This window comes from Carassius auratus, chromosome 20, assembly GCF_003368295.1.
Source record: "Carassius auratus strain Wakin chromosome 20, ASM336829v1, whole genome shotgun sequence".
NCBI classification, from domain to species: Eukaryota; Metazoa; Chordata; class Actinopteri; order Cypriniformes; family Cyprinidae; genus Carassius; species Carassius auratus.
The window spans coordinates 18,069,551-18,089,357 of record NC_039262.1 but is presented as its reverse complement, the minus strand read 5'-3'; the positions used below and the strand labels follow the sequence as shown (position 1 = coordinate 18,089,357).

Here is a 19,807-nt window from a genome sequence, read left to right as displayed (position 1 = left end):
CTCAGAGTTAAACTGCGTCAGAACAAATTCTTATTGATAATGTCTGATGGCTTTGATAGAAAGGTATGAAATGAATTAGGCTGAATAGATGTCAACTGTTAAATTTAAAGATATAGTTCACCCAAAAATTCTGTCATTAATTACTCATTAATTAATGATCTTCTTTCATCTTCGGAACACAATTTAAGATATTTTTGATGATATCTGAGGAACGCTCTGACCCTCCCATAGACAGCAAGGGAACTACTTCTGTCAATAGGGTTGCCACCCGTCCCTTAAAATACGGAATCGTCCCGTATTTGATAATAAAATAGCGCTTTTGTTTGTATTGTTTTGAATCAATACGGGACAGGGTTTGTCCTGTATTTTCGGAGTTGTCTTCAATGAAGCATCTCATACAAATCTTCCCACCGGCATTCTGTTGAAGACTCGTCCTATTCTGCCCCTGATTGGGTAAGACTCGCTGCCATCGTTGGATTGATTGTTTTGTTTCAGGTTCACAGCCAATCAGAGTCAGAGGAGGGCGGGTCAATTTGTCGATTTGTTCACTGTTAAGCACAGTAGCTTTTCAGATGTGAGACAGCATGCCTCGGGAGAACTCAATCATCTCCTGAGGCAGATAGTGTAATGACAGTGTTTTTATCACCTCAATAATTTTCTGATTGATTACATTAGATTTCATCGGCTGCCTATTTGTTAAGAAATAATGTAAAAAATGTTAATGTATCATGTTATGGTATGATTTGTTGGTAACACTTTACAATATGGTTGTAATAAACATTAATGTATTAACTAACAATGAGTAAGTAATACATTTGTTACAGTATTTATTAATCTTTGTTAATGTTAATTAATAGAGATAGTGAAAAGTGACGTGACATTCAGCCAAGTATGGTGACCCATACTCAGAATTTGTGCTCTGCATTTAACCCATCCGAAGCACACACGCAGAGCAGTGAACACACACACACACACACACACACACACGGAGCAGTGGGCAGCCATTTATGCTGCGGCGCCCGGGGAGCAGTTGGGGATTCGATAACTTGCTCAAGGGCACCTAAGTCGTGGTATTGAAGGTGGAGAGAGAACTGTACATGCACTCACCCCACCCACAATTCCTGCCTGCCCGGGACTTGAACTCACAACCTTTCGATTGGGAGTCCGACTCTCTAACCATTAGGCAAGATTTTAAATGTGGAAATTAACATGAACAAACATGAAAAATTGCTGTATAAGTGTAGTTAATTATTAGTTACTGTTAATTAATGTAGTTAACTAATGAATCTTATTTTAAAGTGTTACCGATTTGTTTATTACAGTTAAGGTGTACAGTCAAAGCATTATTTTTATAAGAGATAAGAGAGATATTTAATAATATTTATATAATATTTAATAATATAATATAATATAATATAAACTAATATAAATTGTAGAATTTCATTTTTCATTACCATGTAGCCTTGGTTAAATCAGCAAAAAAATATGATTCGGAGGTGGAGAAAGCGATTACATTTTGTCATTAGTTTCCTTCTCGTAACTGCAGTTTGAAATTATGCAAATGCGACTTGTCAAGTGGCTTAAAAATGTAATTACAGACTGATCATTTGGGACAGTTTTACAGGATTGTGCCAGTTCTCCATTCTGTCCGCCCTTCTCATTAAAAATGATTTGTAGCAGGTATGTTTTTCTGAGCAGCTCCCTGTGCTAAAGAAAAAAATGAATTCTACTCAGCACCTAGAGGCCATCAGAACTGAAGGGATGGATATTGTGTTAACAGCAGGGTACCAGTAGTGATGTGTTTAAATTCATGACATTTTGTTAAGAAGTGTGTATGTAGTGTACCTTGTTCATGCATGTGCGTAACTGTGTGTTTGTTATATGTAATCTGTTCCTTACAAAACATGTTACACTCAGGACATCCTACTGGATGTGGGATGTCCGGCACAATGTCCACACTTACTGAGGTATTTCCTCCACTTAAACAAAAGCACACACACTCATCTACACTTACTAACACACACAAACAGACATGGTTGACACCTCGCTTTAACAAGGTCACTAACCAACTCGAAGCACAAAATCATTGTAGGACTGGTAGTTGATGGCATCCAGTACATCAAACATCTCGATGGCGAAATCAGCCACTCTGCACAGGTGCTCAGAGATAGACTTCTTTATCTATTCAGAGAGAAAACAGAAAGACATTATTCATGTACCACCACCTCTATATTTGTTCTGAGATGATGGTAATGAACAGAGTAATTGTTGGATGGATTTATGATCAGAATAGGGACTATTTCTGCCAAACAAACAAAGGTTATGTTATAAACGCAACCATTTGAAGTTTTTGTGAAACACAAAAGAAGATATTTTGAAGAATGTAAATGCTGCTCTTTTTTCCCCCTTCAAACAACGTATAACAGAGACCTGGAGCTGTCAATCTCCAAAACAGACAAAAAAAATCTTCCAAGTTTTCTGAAGTCACATGACAGCTTTGTGTCGAAACAGACTGTTACAGTTTACTTTCTCAAAATCTTGACCTATGCCATAAATTATATCAATCTGGTTATCATGTGTCTGAATATGAGGAAGGTCAAATACAGTTTACTTTCTCAAAATCTTGACCTATGCCATAAATTATATCAATCTGGTTATCATGTGTCTGAATATGAGGAAGGTCAAATATGATTTCAGGTCCACTTGCTTTTGGTGCATGGAAAATGGAAGCTTGAACATTCTGAGCATTATTTTTTTTTTCCAATTGAGGAATTTTACTGGTTTAGAGTGATGTGAGGATGAAATCATTATGAGATATCATAATTTCATATTACTAACACATTCATAATTTTCATATCACTAATCTGAGAGAGAGGTCATCATAAATTGTTGTTCCAAACCTGTATGGCTTATGAAGGAACTTAAAAGACTATATTTTGAGAAATGTCTCTTTATTTATTTATTTATTTTTCTTTGGTCCATTAAATAGAAGTCAATTGGCTCCGAAATGGTTTGTTTCCCAACATTCTTCAACATTCCCTCTTTCTTCCTCAGAAGGAAGAAATGCATACAGATTCAGAGCAACATGAGAGTGAGTAAATGATGACAGAATTTTCATTTTCATGTTAACTATCCCTTTAATTAAGCCGTGGGCTGTGTTTATGTTAGCTTTAGGGTGAGGACAAAATATCATTAGCTCGGTATAAAAATCGATGAGAAAAGTCTCCACTATGAAAGAAAACCAAACATGCACGTGCGTTTGCATTTGATATTCGTTTTGCTTTCACGGCAGTGGCAGGTTTGAGTGGTGCCATGACATGATTTTCATCATTCAAGGGCAAATGCAAATACACCCAAACTGAGATTACCTTGAAAACACACACACGCCTGCACACGCGTGCCAACACACACACGCACGATGATTTCTGCAAGATCATGTGACACTGAATGACTGCAGAAAGTTTAGCTTTGCAACACAAGAATTAATTACATTTTAAAATATATTCCAAAAGAGACCAGTTATTTTGCATTTTAATAATAATATTTCACAATATTGCAGATTTTTTTATATTTTTGATCAAACAAATGCTGCCTTAATAGGTGTAAAATATATAATATAAAATAATAATAATAATAATAATCTTACAAACCCCAAACTTTAGAACAGTGCATTCTCTAAATCTAAGTCTTTTTGCTTCTCAAATAATATATCGTTTTAAAGTTGTTTAGATCATTTTATTGAAAAACATTGCAAAAATCCTGATTGAGAGAATGATTTTTTTGCTGTGTTCGCACACATACACACTCTGTGTACCTTTGATCCCGCGGTGGGGACGAGGCCGACCGCAGCCATGTAAGTACTCCCAATAGTTTTGATCTTCTCAATGTCTCTGTAGCATTCCTTATCCATAAGCTACAGACAGAGAAAGAGAGGGATGATGTGATGGGAGAAATAAATGAAGCCTATGTGGGATAAAGGTAACTTGCACACTGAGCCAAAACATACATAACTCGGGCTGGGAGACTAGAAATTCTCACCGCATCAAAGTCAGCGATGATCTCGTTTAGCAGCCGGAGGCATTCCACACCCATGTTGTTTCCATCCAGCTCAATGTAGAAGTCATTAAAGTTGGGGATGGAGGCGAACAGGACGCCCACCTGAGAGTAAGACTGATAATACAGGTCCTAGAACAGTAGAGCAGGAAAGCAATGAGACCCTCAGGGGACGATACCACTGATCCAGGCTGAGCTGATATATAACAGCGGTTAAAGAAGTTAAGTCTACAGTAATTAGTCACGACATGCATGAATTGGACAAGTTGATTTTGGTCAAAGCAAAACTTGCTTTCGGCATTAAAATGTAGAGTGCATTAGATTGACCCTTCCATCTCAAATCAAAGATTCAACAGCATCACAGTGGTTTATGAGCACAAAAAGGGGTTTTCTTGCTCTTCTTAAATAGAAGGATTTGATTTACTATGTAGACATATCGGCCACGTACACACTGCAAAATTTTGGGAGTAACAACCGCATTTAAATACAGAAGTGACTCCCTTTAATTATCATTCTACAGTATATGTATGGAGTATAGGAGTCACTCCCAAAATTATGATTTTGGAAATAACCATAGCAACAATTTGGTGTTTCATGGCTGCAAACAAGAAACATGGCACCAAAAGATTAATATAACGGTGTCATTTTGTTTTCCAAACTAATATTAGTGTTTACATGCATGTTTGATTTTAGACAGGCTAATTTGTCAATGAAAACAATAATCTGTCTTTTTAAGTGTGACATAAATTATTTTGTCTGGCTGAAATCATACACAGAGGTTAGTCATTTTACACTACCATTCAAAGGTTTGGGGTCTGTAGGAGTATATATATATATATATATATTTTTTTTTTTCTTTTTTTTGGTGCCAAAACTGAATTTTCATCAGCCATTTCTTTAGTTGTTAATTTTTAGATTTTGTCACATGACCCTTCAGAAATGATCATTCTTATCATTCTAATCATTCTTATTATCATTGTTGAACATTGTGTTGTTTGTGCTTCTTTTTTTTCTTTTTTTTTATCTTTGCTTAAAACTACATTTCAAAGGGTTATTGGAGTATAATGCATTATAATTATTCATAATATGCGTTGTAATACATTATATATTGTCATAAATAATTATAACTTTAAAAAATGTAATGCATAGTGTAACAATAAATTGAAAAGTGTTATAATGTATAAACTGTGGTTACAATTATTCATGAAATTGTATAATGCATTATAAGGTACTGTATAATTAATGCATTTAAACTACTTTTATAATGCATTATACATTATGGCTTTAAGTAAAGTGTTACCTGTTTTTTTCTGGAATTATTTAGGACTCCAGAAACGATAAAAAGTGTACATTTGAAATATAAATCTTTAGTAAAACTATAAATATCTTTACTGCCACTTTAAAGCATTCCCTGCTGATTTTTAGTATAAATTAATTTCTACTAAAATTTATTTAAATAAATATTGATCCCAAACTTTTGAATGGTAGAAGAGAAAGAAATGATAATGTAAAATGTTTTGGAGTGAGAAAATATGACTAACATCATAAGAGGACTTCAAAAAACAGTTGTACACTTTTTCCAAGCTATCATTAAAAAAAAAAGCATTCCAGTGATGTTTGCATTGCATGTGTACTCCTGCATATGTGTCCGATTTTCACTTCCTTATGCCACTGTTTACAATATAATTCCATGCTCAGGAGAGGATGCTTGCTTCAGAGTTGCTGCAACAGATTTCAGGATGTCTGATTGCATCAATTCCTGTGAAGGATCTTGGACAGGAAAAGAGCCGAGCAGCATGTGTTGAGCATGCAGCAAACATAAAAAAAAAAAAAAAAAAAAAAAAACCTTTACAAAACACATAACACACATTGATTGTGTTCATGAGGCCTCACAGTGAAGCCTGGCAGTGAGATCACAAAGCCAGACGGAGCAGCTCACAATCACAATCTTATCTCATTTGCATGATCAAAACACAAGCTATCATCAAAGCATCTGCGCTGACCTCTCACCTAATTAGCAGCTGGTTCGTAACAACATTGCTATGAAGTGGTGACTTTGGAAACTACAACATCTGACAGACCACAACAATCCCCACTTCACTTCATCTGAATGCTCTTTGGCTTAGAGCTGTGTCAAATTTTTAGAAGTTAATTTGTATCTTGTGTTGTCTTTAAGGCTATTCTTTGTGATCTGTAAATGAAATCTGACCATGTTTCGTGGGTTGGACAGCAGAAAGTGTTGAGCTACATGTGCAGGCAGAAGGTTGAACAGAATCCTCTTATTATCCAGCTTCACTTTCTCCATGTCATCTCTGTCCTCCTCAGCCTGTGGACAAAACACACACACTGACATATTAACAATTAACTGTATTCTCATACTAGCTGTATCGCCTGTCACTGGATATTTTAAAGGTCAATAAAAAAATAATTTGTGTTCATATTGAATTAAACTCTGAAAATAAAACATCCACTAGAGGGCACTGTTACTGTTGAAATCGCTTGCTATCACAGTGCTGATGATGCTTAAGATGTTCCACTATTTTTTTTTTTTTTTTTTCTTTTGAAAATATACACTTCTGCTCAGAACAGAAGTTTGGGGAATTGTTATAAAAGAAATTAATCTTTTATTCAGCGTGGTAAAGTCAACACATTAAATTCACAGTATGCTACAAAATATTTTTTATATCAGACAAATGCTTTTCTTATGAACTTCCTAAGAATCTTGGAAAAAATGTACCACAGTTTGCACAGAAATATTAATCAGCATAAATGTTTTCAACATTGATAATAAAAATAAATGTCTCTTGAATACCAAATCAGCATATCATAATGATTTCTTATGGACCATTTGACATTTCACATAAAATATTCAAATAGAAATTGATTTAAATTTATATTTAAAAGTATATATAAATATTGGTGAGCTGAAGAAAAAAATAAAAATTCTTGCCGACCTCTAACTTTTGAAAATGTGTGTGTGTGTGTGTGTGTGTGTGTGTGTGTGTGTTTATTTTATCCTAGGTATTCTACAAATACATTTACATATTTATGTACTTAAACAGTACCCTGCAAATGTACATTTATTATACTAAACAGACACCGTATACTTAAAGTATGCTAATTTGGAAAAACTTAATTTTGTATTTAATGCACTTTAACTGTGCTGAAGTCCGACTAAAGATATACTGAAGTATATTTGATTGTACTAAAGTGGAACTATTACAATACATCAGGTACAATTTAAATATCTTGCATTTAAAGACTGATATTATTTTCAAAATCATATAATCCTCATCAATGATGAGATTACTGCACATTTTAGGCTTAATATTAAGAAATGTGCATTGTGCACAAATAGTACTCCAAATAAAATGAAATCATAATTTTTATGCCACTAGATCTCAAACAAAATGTCAGGATTTAATGTCAACAGATTACTATACTGAACTACACTTAGTATAAAATAAACTTATTTTATAAACGTATTGATGCATTTATACACGCACAACCTTAATGTTTGCATACACAGGTGCACTCACCTGGGTGGCCCAGAGGTAGTCCAGTCTGAGTTTGAGATCCAGCTGTCTGCAGTGAAGCACCAAAGCTCCAGAAAACAGCAGCATTGCCAGAACCGGGTCATAGCTGTGTGTGTGAAAGAATCCACCTCTACACACACAATCACAATGACACCAATCAGATTATCAGATAAAATAGGGGCTCAGCCTTTTGACCAAAAACAATTACTTTTAAATTGGCTCCTGAGTTTCAATAATTTGACAACACATTTACATGTTCTCGGTTCTCTGGTGTCAGTTAATGGTGATATTACTGGCAGGTAAACTAAATATTTCTCACAAATCCCAGTTTAGGTAACCCTGAGATAATTAAACAACTATGAAGTACAAACACTCCTATAACCTTTGCGTTTAGCTCGACTCACCCTATGGCCTTCCGATAGCTGCTAGTCTCCATGACGACAGTGTGGAGGATGTTGAGAAGGAGAAGCAGGAGGATCTTGGGTAGTGATGACACACGGAGGTAGAGAGCCACAGATAGCGACGCCATCACACATGATAAAAATACATACGGAGTGTATTTGCACACCCCGGAGCCCACGCTGGTCCCGTTGACTGTGACAACTGTCACCATGGAGACATTGGAATTCCCCTCCAGTGACCACGGTACACATTCCACCTGTGTAGTTACAGCAACACAAACACACTCAACATCAGAAAGAAACTAACAGATGAACACTTATTTGGAAGTTATATATATGTTTTGATCGGTGTATATTCTATGAGCAAGATCCTCAGTCATACAGTTGTTACTCTCTTCTACTGTACACACACACACACACACACTCACCACACACCCCTGGGTCACGGAGTACATCAGCAGCACCAGGAACCCACACAGAACCGTTCTGATCTGCAGGGTCAGACAGTCAGGAGAGCACTGAGAACACAAAGATAGGAAAGAGCAATCAGAAAACCTACAGAACAAATGCACACAAACAACTAGTTTGACATTTCCTGAAGAAAATTACTTCCATGATGCTAGAGCTCTGTGGATGGCTGCTAGGCGGTGCTATGCTGTTCTGTATGGTTTCTAAGGTACTATGTGGCTGCTAGGTGGTGCTACCGTGTTCTGTGTGGTTGTTAGGTGCTGCTATAGTGTTCTGGATTGTTGTCAAGGTACTTTGTGGCTGCTAGGTGTTGCTAGGTTGCTCTGGGTGGTTGTTAAGGTTTTGCTATGTGGCTCCTCGATGGTTCTAGGTTGCTCTAGGTGGTTGTTAAGGTTTTGCTATGTGGCTCCTCGATGGTTCTAGGTTGCTCTAGGTGGTTGTTAAGGTGTTGCTATGTGGCTCCTAGATGGTTCTAGGTTGTTCTAGGTGGTTGTTAAGGTGTTGCTATGTGGCTCCTAGGTGGTGCTTAGTTGCTCTGGGTTGTTGTTAAGGTGTTGCTATGTGGCTCCTAGATGGTTTTAGGTTGTTCTGGGTGGTTGTTAAGGTGTTTGCTATGTGGCTCCTAGATGGTTTTAGGTTGTTCTGGGTGGTTGTTAAGGTGTTGCTATGTGGCTCCTAGGTGGTGCTAAGTTGCTCTGGGTGGTTGTTAATGTGTTGCTTCAGTATGTGTCTACTATGTGGTGCTATGATGTTGTAGATGGTCGTTAGGTGATGCTAGGTCGCTCTGGGTAGTTGTTAAGGTGTTGCTATATGGCTACTGTTTGGTGCTAAGGTGTTCTGGATGGTTGTTAGGTGGTGCTTGGCTGGTCTGGATGGTTGTTAGGCTGCTAGGCGGTGCTAGGGTGATCCGGATGGTTGTTAGGTTGTGCTAGATTACTCTGAGTGGTTGTTAAGGTGCTATGTAGCTGCTAGGTGGTTCCACTGTGTTCTGGATGGTTGTTAGGTGCTGCTATAGTGTTCTGGATTGTTGTCAAGGTACTATGTGGCTGCTAGGTGTTGCTAGGTTGCTCTAGGTGGTTGTTAAAAAAAAAAAAAAAATTATCATCTGTTTTACTCACACCCGAGGCATCCTAGGTGTATATGACTTTCTTCTCTCAAGTTTATGATTTGACAATATTCTACTATCATTCAAATTTAATGAGCAGGGCAAAGGACATGGCAAAATAATACACACACTCTTACACAAAACTAAAAATAAAATATAGAAAATGTATCTAAAGAGCCAAGTTTTGCTTTTGTTATGAATATAAAAACTTTTTTAAGAATATAAAAGCCTAATATAACACACCCTTTCATAGTCATTCTTCAAGTGGGAATGAATTATCTTTTTTGAATATCTAAAAATGCAGAAAGTTTTGATTGAGGGACAGGTTTAGGAGTATGGGATAGAAAATACAGTTTGTACAGTATAAAAATCATTATGACTATGGAGAGTCCCCAACCTGGAGACCAGTGTTACCTGCTCATGAGTGATGTGAAGGTACATCACACTTGCCATGTGGAAACATAAACAGAGAACCAGTAGAATCACAACCAGAAGACCTCTGCAGCAAGAGAAAGAAAGATCAAGAGAGAGGATGTTATATGCATGTATGTTGTATCTGAGCATGTAAAATGTGTGATCAATTTAGTGCGTTTGTCAAATAAAGAAAAGGTGTGTTATGTTAATGTGTCAGGTACAGTGTGTGTATTTTACATACTGAGGAATGATGAGAAAATAGACCACTGCAAAAAATGAAGTGAGGACAAGCGAGATAACCACCGCACTGATGAAGGCATCATCATACACTTGCTGATACTGTGTGACAAAGAGAGACAGAGACAATTTGACAGGTTGTAGCAATTATGCAGTCAGTTTTTCTACAGTCCATGTGTGTAAAGTTGTTTCTTCAACTTCTGTAAGGGTGCGTTTGGGTCTCCTAAAACAGATTTTCCCTGCACCATCATACACAAATGTATTCCACAATTTATTTTGTGATGAAAATGACAACAATGGAATAGCTTATTTATTTATTTATTTATAAATGAAAGTGTGACTCTTTTGTCTTTTTGTGGCTAATTTTACAGCTAGCATTTAATCCTAAACAAACACAATTATCTACAATTTCCAGACAATTAAATTTGTTCAGAAGATTCTATAAAATTACAGCTTGATTAAAAATAAAAACACAAAAATATTATGTTCTGTTCAAATGATATTTAGATTTTTTCCTTTGTGTTCTTTACATATCTTACTTTGTGTTCTTATTACATGTGCTATTCACCACCCTGTTGTCTCCTTGGTAACAAATTACACTTTAACAAACTTCATGAAGTGCAAAACTGTTTTGTGGGCCTGTGGTGGTTTTGATTTAAAATTAAATTATTAAATCTTAATTCAACTGAAGAAGGATTTCAAAAGTAACAGTAATCAGTGTTGAAAAGTGTCATAGCAAAGTCATTTTTTTTTTTTTTTTTTTTTTTTTGTACACAGCCAGCCTTGCACTCTCTCCTGGGTTCACAAAATCCTGGGTGCATAAATTCGAATATATGGGTTGTGCTATTCTGTTGTAAATAAATCTTAACCAATGATTCCTCATTGCATCTACTTTCGGAAGGCCAAATAAAGTGCTTTCAGTTTGGCACAGAAACAGACAGCGTCTGCCTAACATGGCTGCATCAACACTACTGCGGTTCCCTTTCTGCCTTGCATGCCATGGCCTCACTTCAGGTCTATCAAGCCAAGCTGCTCCGGCAGCTGCACAAGGACAGTGGTGACCCAGGGATTTTGCAGGAGGCACGCACTGCTACCGACCTCGCTCTCCAGGTGACGAAGGTCACTGCGCACTCCTTGGGTCAGGTGTTGTCCACTTTGATGGTCCAGGAGCGTGGCGCTGAACCTGGCAGACATGAGGGAGTCTGATCGGGCTCAGCTCCTCAACTCCCTGGTCTTCCAGGATGGCCTCTTTGGCGACGCGGTAGAGAGCTTTGCCCAGCAGTTCTCTGCCGCCCAGAAGCAGTCTGAGGCCATCAGACACATCCTGCCCCGGCGGCCCACTGCTGTCTCCAACCCGCCACCAGCGCAGTTGCCTCAGCCTGCTCGTCACCGAGGGTGCCCCCCTGCGCCCTCCTCCACTCCAGCTCGGCCACAGCAGCAGCCTTCACCCCGGCCACAGTGAGGAGATGGCTACTGAATATGGTTACTCCATATGAGACCACTTCAGCTCTGGCTTCACGACCGAGTCCCGAGATGGGCATGGCAACAGGGCACGCTGAGGTCGCTTTGTGCCATTCACATTCGTGCCATTCACATTCCGGACAGGCTCAATCGTGCAGCTGACGAACTCTTACGGAGTCCCCCCCACGGGGAATGGAGACTCCACCCCCAGTCGGTTCAGATGATTCGGGAACGATTCGGAGACGCTCAGGTAGACCTGTTTGCCTCTCCAGAAAATTCCCACTGCCAGTTGTTTTACTCCCTGACCGAGGGCACTTTCGGCACGGACACCCTGGCACACAGCTAGCCTCTGGGCCTGCGCAAGTATGCGTTTCCCCCAGTGAGCCTTCTTGCACAGACGTTGTGCAAGATCAGGGAGGACGAGGAGCAGGTCCTCATGGTTGTGCCTTTTTAGCCCAGCCGGACCTGGTTCCCCAAACTTATACTCCTCGTGACAGCACCTCCCTAACCAATTCCTCTGAGGAAGGACCTTCTTTCTCAGAGATGGGGCACCCTCTGGCACCCATGTCCTGATCTGTGGAACCTACATGTGTGGGTCCTGGACAGTCATGGAAGGTTTAGGTACCATGATCATCAGGTTCCTGAGAGGAGCAAGGAGGCTCAATCCGCCTCACCCTCAGCAAGTCCTCTCTTGGGACCTCACAGTGGTTCTATCGGCACTGCAGAGGGCTCCCTTCGAACCCTTGCTCTCAGTTGAGCTAAAGTTTTTATCTTTGAAAACTGTGCTCCTGACGGCTTTGGCTTCGGTGAAGAGGGTCGGGGACCTGCAGGCATTTTCAGTTGACGAAGTGTGCCTGGAATTCGAGCCAGCTAACTCTCATGTTATCTTGAGACCCCGGCCTGGGTACGTGCCCAAAATTCCCACCCCATTCGTAACGTCGAACGTGAACGACTGAAAGGGAAAGTCTTGGTTACGTATGTGACCCTCGTTCCCTAAAGGAGGGAACGGAGACGTTACATCCCCTTGCCACATTGCTGTTCCTCTGAGCTCCTCAGCGAAGACTTGAATGCGAGTTGCTTGTGTTGCTCCTTATATACCCGCTCTGCGGGGCAGAGCTTGCGATGCAAATCCCACAGACCAAGGTACTTTGTGTACCATTGGCTCGTTTTGTAACACTCAAAGGTGATTGGGCTCTTACATACATAAGGCGTTCCTTATAACACCTTCTTTCTTTGCATGAACATTTGGGCAGCATTACGCAATTATTTCCACATTGTGATGTAGACATGTGGAGGCGTGTTTGAACAAGGCGTTTTAGCCCAGTCTGGATCAGCCTTCTCTCTTAGATTGAATAAATCCTTTGATTGGAGACTTTGAGCTTTGTAACTCTGCAGATCATATACATGCACAAATAGCTACATAAAAAAAACTAAAGAAAAACAAATTCTGAGGGAGGGGCTTCATAAAAGCAGGAAATGATCAGCCTGTTTATAGGAGAAGGGACAGAGCGGTGTGGAATAAAGGTAAATTATGTGGAAAAACTTTTTCTTTTCTTTTTTTACAAAACAAAGCATTAACACATGTTGGACTACACCCCATAAACACAATCAAGACAAAAAAAAAAAAAAAAAACAGTCAACCACCCCTTTAAATCTACAGGGATTTTAAAAAGTAGCAAAGAGATATGAGACATGGTAAAGTTTCTAAGAAAAAAAAAAAAAAATTACTGAAACATTTAAAGAGTTCAGTTCAGAATCTTTATGTAAAAGTGCCCAAAGTTGCAGAAAGACCTTGTGTGTGTTTGTGTAAGCATATGCTTTGTTGTATCTCTTGTAAGAGACACAAGTAACATGTAGCACAAGTAGCAGCCTGCAGGAGATCAATGCAACACACTGCTTTGTGCGTCAGCTTCATTAGAGTATAAAAACCACCATCCCTCTCTTTATAAGAACCAGATGCAATGTCATTATACTCCCAGAGAGAGCAGGGAAAGCCACTGTGCTCCTGCACACATGAGTGTGTATGTGTGTGTGTGTGTGTGTGTGTGTGTGAGAGAGAGAGAGAGAGAGAGAGAGAGAGAGAGAGAGAGAGAGAATATGTCGTGAGTTTGACAGATTTTCCTAAATCATTACTGTTGCCCCCATTCTGTTAGGGTGGGCGGACGTCTTACATGAATCGAAGATGGGAGGGATTGGAGAGGACTGAATATAGGCAAAGAAATAGAGGACAGAGCAATGGAGAGAGCTAGAGAGAAAGGAGAGTGCGAGAGAGATGAGGGGGAGAGAGGATGTTGAAAGTGAGAGGAGACAGGGAGTCACGAAGCTCAACAGAACAATGCGGGGGATGCGGCGTGTGTGTCTGAGGAAATTCTTCAATCCATCTCCCTCACATTTCGCCAAGTCACTCCTGCCAATGCCCTGGATTGGCTACTGCTTTATTAGGGACACCGGGGCAGGTTGTCACACTTTTCACTTTGCCGGATATTTCCTTGAGTAGGTTTATTTTGTTCAAGTTTCTGCATAGCCATAAACCACCATTCAAAAGTTTGGGGTCAGTATGATTTATTTTTTATTTTTTTAGTCTGAAAGGAGTCTTAAAGACTTTTATAGTGTTACAAAAGAAAAATCTAAATACTGACCAAATTAATTCCTAGCAATGCATATTACTAATCAAAAATTAAGTTTTGACATATTAATGGTAGGAAATGTACAAAATATTACTTATATATCCTAATGATTTTTGGCATAAAAGAAAAATAGATAATTTTGGCCAATACAATGTTTGCTATTGCTTAAAATATACCCTAGTGACTTAAGACTGGTTTTGTGTTCCAGGATCACAAATATATATTATACTGTTACATTACAATAATTCAGTTTTTATTGTATTTTTATCAAATAAATGCAGGCTTGGTTAGCATTAGGGACTTCTTTGAAACACATACAAATAAAAAGTAAAAGATACCAGAATTTAACCAATAGCAGGATATGTTATTACACCATATGGGGTAAGTTGTCACAATTCAACTTGCCATTAAACATTGTATTGTTGACATTTTAGTTTTATTTAGACTATAAAATATTAAAATAACAAATGGAAGAAAAAAAAATAGATATGGCAACTTTGGCCAGCAAATATTTCAGTTAAAAATAATTTCAATAAATGTATGACATTTAAAACCAGACATTAAACTCTGGGGGTCAGATGTATGTCTTTGTGGTTTTATGCTGTTTACTCATTTTCCCATCAACTGTAGCAAGAAATCATTCTATTTTAAAAGGTTCAAACCCTCTCTGACAACTGTCCCCATGTGACAACTAGTCCTGCTCTCACCTACATGTTTACCCATCATACATCTGTGTGTACTCACTCTCTGCTCTCTCTCTCTGCTCCTGTATGTGAGGGTAATGAAGTTGAGGTCTGTCGTCTCTGACTCTGTCTGCCGTGCTTCTATCAGACGGCCGATGTAACGGTTCACTCTGGTCCCGGGAGAGTTCTGCACCATGCCTGCTGAAAATGACGTCCGATTACGCAGCTTCTCAGAAGCTGTTCGTAGCGCACGTCTCTGGAAACACAGGGGAAATTTACATTGAAATAGAGTATTGCAGATTCTAAATTTGAAAATTTAAGTTTAGATACAAATAACTCCCAGTTCAACTGAAATTAGGATCTTTTTGTAAATAGTGAAAAAAAAAATAATGATAATAATAATAATAATAATAATAATAATAAAAATGATTTTGGTTTGTTCTATATGCAAAGCTAGGATATGACTTCAAAAGATTTCAAATATATTGCAAGAAATCATATGGACCTCTTTTATGGTGCTCTTTTGAGTTTGACTGTGTTAACATTACAAAATTACTTTATTTGTGTGCATACAGCTTTACAATGACACGATGATGAGTGTGTGATTACAAAAGATAAGTTTAAGGTAAACTACCCCATTACAGTTAGGTAAAAAGAAAGAACAGCACACTCACGTGTACTTTTTAAACTCATCTACACACACATCAACAGTACATGGTGACAGATGGGTGTTCAACACATCTCAGCATATTTTCTCACACATGCAGTGGTGATAAGATCTTTAATTATGCAGTGATACAAGTCAAAACACACACACACACAGAGAGAGAGAGAGAGAGAGAGAGAGAGAGTCAGACATTATGAGAACAGTAAATCTGCAGTAGTGATTGGATCTGTGTGCAATCATCCACTCATCTGAAGGAGTGGCATTAGAGAGTGCACTGGATTAACACAGTGAATGTGATTTGTGTGGGTGTGAAATGTGACTTTGGGTGATTTGGGGATCTTGGATTATTAAATGAAGGAGGATTTAAAAAAAAACAGCAATCACAGTATACAGTATCATCAGCAATGGAACTTTTCGATGACTGTTTGTGACATCATGACATGGTGATGTCTTACTTCATAAATATTAATTGGATTATCAATACTCATGAGCCGAACCTTTGACAGTTTGGCTCTTGTGGAGATACACTTGACTACATTACGGCAGATGGTTTTGACATGCTACTTCAATTGAACATCAGACCGCAACTGACCTAAACTGAAACTGGTGTGGTTTTATGCTTAAATCTGTTTATGTTTGGACAACATGAATCCCAATGACTTTCATAGCCAGGTTTAACATACACTTAAATATAAATATTTCGGTGACACGTTAGAATAAGGTTCCATTAGTTAATATTAGTCAATGTTTTAATTAACAAGAACAAACAATGAACAATAAATTTATTACTGTATTTATTAATCTTGTAAATGTTAGTTAATGAAAATACAGTTATTCATTGTAAGTTAATGTTAATTCACAGTGCATTAACTAATGTTAACAAGCACAACTTTTGCATTAGTAAATGATGAAATTAACATTATCTAAGATGAATACTGTAAATGCTGTAGAAGGTTTTTTTCTTGCTTAGTCCATGTTAACTAAAGAAGTTAACTATACATTAACTAATGGAACCAATATTTCTTAATATTTGTTACCATTTTGTCTTACTGTATAAGTAAATACAGTATGAGTTCAGCCGCAGTCATTTGTATGACCAAACTATTACCTTCATTCATTTTGCCGGTTTCGATGCAGGGACTTTGTGGGTCAGTGGGTAGATGTTTGGTTCAGACATCTGAATATTCTTTTTTTATAAATATCTAACTCTGAAATAATATCTGATGTTACAATTGTAAGGCAAGAATACACTACATGACTTAAAAAGAATTTAAAACACAAGGCATCATACACTTGTGTTGTTCTGAATATAACAAGCTCACACAGAAACGTACGTCTTGTTGCTGGGAGACATGACAAATGAAAACAATGCGTTCTAAAATTGTCTCAAAATCTCAAACATGTTTATTATCCTCTTAGCTAAAAATTGGAGTCTGTGACTATCGTACACTGTGCAATTGCTGTGAAATCTGTAAATTCCAACTGTCCAAAATCAAAGGTTGTGTAGTGTTTTCCTGATATTCCGGATGTTAAAACAGTTTCAACCAACTAGAAAGCTATTTAATATCAGTCAGCTATGTTTACTTGATGTGGTCCTCCTTGTTAATAATCCCGCACCTTGTCATCATCCTCACACGTCATGACGTTGGAGAAAGGGATCTCAGCCTTGAACATCTTTCTGCAGTGCATGAGCTGCACCAGCAGGTAACAGACGGTCTTAAACTTCATCCTTTTCGCTGGCTTTATGTCTGATAGGATCAGCCCAGGAAAAATCTGCAGAGAGAGAGAAAAAGAGGGGGTGGGAAGAGATGTGGAATGAGGAAAGAGAAGAGATTAACTGAATGTGAGAAAATGGCTGCAGTGACTGTTGGCTGAAAAAAAAATGAAGTGGCTTAAAAAAGTTATATAAAGAAGACGCTTCTAATCCATTTGTAAAGAACTCCAGATAGACTAGGCTTTTGATTGTGCATGTGTGAATCAGTTTATTACGTTGCACTCATCTCTCACATTTGGAAGATACAGTTTTGCAACTCAAACCTTTAACAGAAATAGACATCTTATGGATGTTCAGGTTATCAGACCTTAGAGAGACTTGATTATCATCAATGTTGAATATAGTTGTGCTGCTTACAATTTTTGTAAAAACCATGATATATAAAAAAAAAATCCAGGACTGTTTGATGAAACAAATTTCGAAGTTCACAACAAATGTTAGTCCAATTGCATGCTGAGAACTTCTTTAAGAATGAATGCTTCCTTTTACTACTATAACTTTAGCAATAAAAATAGCAATAACAAGAAGCAAATAATAATGTAAATATAGTCTATTTAAATGCCCCACTTCCTTTTTCAAAATAAAAAATGTCAACAGAGGAAAGACAGCTGCTCATCAACTGATTTCTGAGGTGCTTTAAAAAAGCCAACTGGTTCAATGGCTCTGTTTCGTTGTCAATAGTTATTAATCAAATGCAGTCATTTTCACAACCAGTAAAATTACCAAATCTTTACTGCCAATGTAGTGATGTAAGAAGAGAAACATAATACTACCCAGTAATATTACTGCTTAAAACATGCTCACTTTTAACAATCCAGTCAAATTCTGGATAAAACCAAGTTTCCCTTTTACTTTTTTTACAGTTTCATTTAATTAAAAATAAAAAACACCACATTCCAGAAGTGAAATGCTTTACTGCAGTATGGTGTCATGTTGTGTATGATGATGTGTTTGTACCTTCCTTCTGTGTGAGGGCACGATGAAGAACGTCTCGATGGCATGTTTGCTAAGGAAAGCGTGTCTCTCGTTGCCAAATCCCGGCTCCACCTCGTAATCTCCATTCAGACATTCCAGTGTTGCCTTGGTGATATGAACTTTCCTGTTGGGGGAGGGGCAAACAATTAAACTCTCACCTTTCTGAGAATACACCTTTCACCTATATGAATATGTTTTTAAATGTGGTGAGTGACTGACCCAGGCAATCCTCCTGCCTCCATCATGTTGGCCAGTGTCACATCATTGGACCAGACATCATACTGCCACTTGCGGAGCCCCAGAACCCCGCACAGCACACGGCCCGTGTGCAAACCCACACGCATGTTCAGGTCCACCTCAGTCGCTTCCGCAACAGACCTGATTATACACATATATTCACAAAAAAGGTCAACTTTTTATTTTCGATGATACATATGGTGGTCTTTATACTGAAACCTACTGGTACATAAGTTTTCCGTTTTAGCAATGGGTTCTCCAAACATTTGACACAAATTTACAAATTTAGGTAATATATTTTGACAAATTTAGGTGATCTCAAAATGCTGGCAGCCAATAGAGTTTTTTTTTATTTCAAATAAAATAAAATAATTTCAAATACCCATCCAATGTGCAATTTATTTGAGTGCTAAATAAATAAACATTTAAGTAAATTAACTGATTTCAAAGAAAATGTGCAAATATCATGAAATTGTAATTTCAAACCAGGGAACTGGAAAGGTCCTTAAAATGTCAGCTATAATTTTAGTTATAATCTGCTGTTCAATATCTTATTGTCTAAATATTATTTGAAAATAAAATTTGCCTCTAAACTATAGTGATGTTCAAGCTGTGTACAACCTGTTTTCTTCATTAAGATGTCTGTTTTTTTATTTTTATTTTTTTTATTAATTAGTTAAACCTGTTCACAAACCATTTTAAATAATTCATTAGTAGATCAAAAGATAAACAAAAGATTAAAGTTATTTGAACTTTTTAAAAATTGCGATAAAAAGTAGTGACAGATATTCCATACTATGACATAAATTTGAGTAAAAAAAAAAATGTAGGGCCAGACTTGGTTTTGTTTGTAACATGGAGTCAGAGATGGTCGGATCCATATGCAGTAGTTTATTATAGAGTGGTCAAACAGGCAGTAATCCAACAACGGCATCAAGTGTGTAAAGGGGTATCCAAAATCAGTAACAGTACCAGGCTGAGGTCGGGGCAGGCGGCAGAGAATCAAAGGCGGTTTACACAATCCAAAATCAGACTCGGAAAGAATAAACACTAAGAAACCAATCGGAAATGCTGAGAGTCCAATGAGAGTCCAAACACGGTATGTATAGGGGAGTGGTAATGGGGAATACCTGGTGGTGATTAGCCCTAAGCACAGGATTATGGCAAAT

General features: G+C 37.8%; 1 protein-coding gene across 1 annotated transcript in view; it reads right to left on the bottom strand.

Annotated features, from left to right (window-relative positions):
* LOC113121087 (adenylate cyclase type 1-like) overlaps positions 1 to 19,807 on the bottom strand; it is a 45,401-nt gene that overhangs the window by 1,513 nt on the left and 24,081 nt on the right. The window contains exons 6-18 of the mRNA XM_026291325.1: positions 18,621 to 18,779; positions 18,384 to 18,525; positions 17,270 to 17,425; positions 15,047 to 15,241; positions 10,219 to 10,316; positions 9,978 to 10,062; positions 8,419 to 8,508; positions 7,994 to 8,247; positions 7,593 to 7,719; positions 6,263 to 6,379; positions 4,039 to 4,185; positions 3,815 to 3,913; positions 2,067 to 2,181 (exon numbers count right to left, since the gene is read on the bottom strand). Of these exons, the coding sequence (XP_026147110.1) occupies positions 2,067 to 2,181; positions 3,815 to 3,913; positions 4,039 to 4,185; positions 6,263 to 6,379; positions 7,593 to 7,719; positions 7,994 to 8,247; positions 8,419 to 8,508; positions 9,978 to 10,062; positions 10,219 to 10,316; positions 15,047 to 15,241; positions 17,270 to 17,425; positions 18,384 to 18,525; positions 18,621 to 18,779 (1,784 nt within the window). The remainder of the gene's footprint in view (positions 1 to 2,066; positions 2,182 to 3,814; positions 3,914 to 4,038; positions 4,186 to 6,262; positions 6,380 to 7,592; positions 7,720 to 7,993; positions 8,248 to 8,418; positions 8,509 to 9,977; positions 10,063 to 10,218; positions 10,317 to 15,046; positions 15,242 to 17,269; positions 17,426 to 18,383; positions 18,526 to 18,620; positions 18,780 to 19,807) is intronic.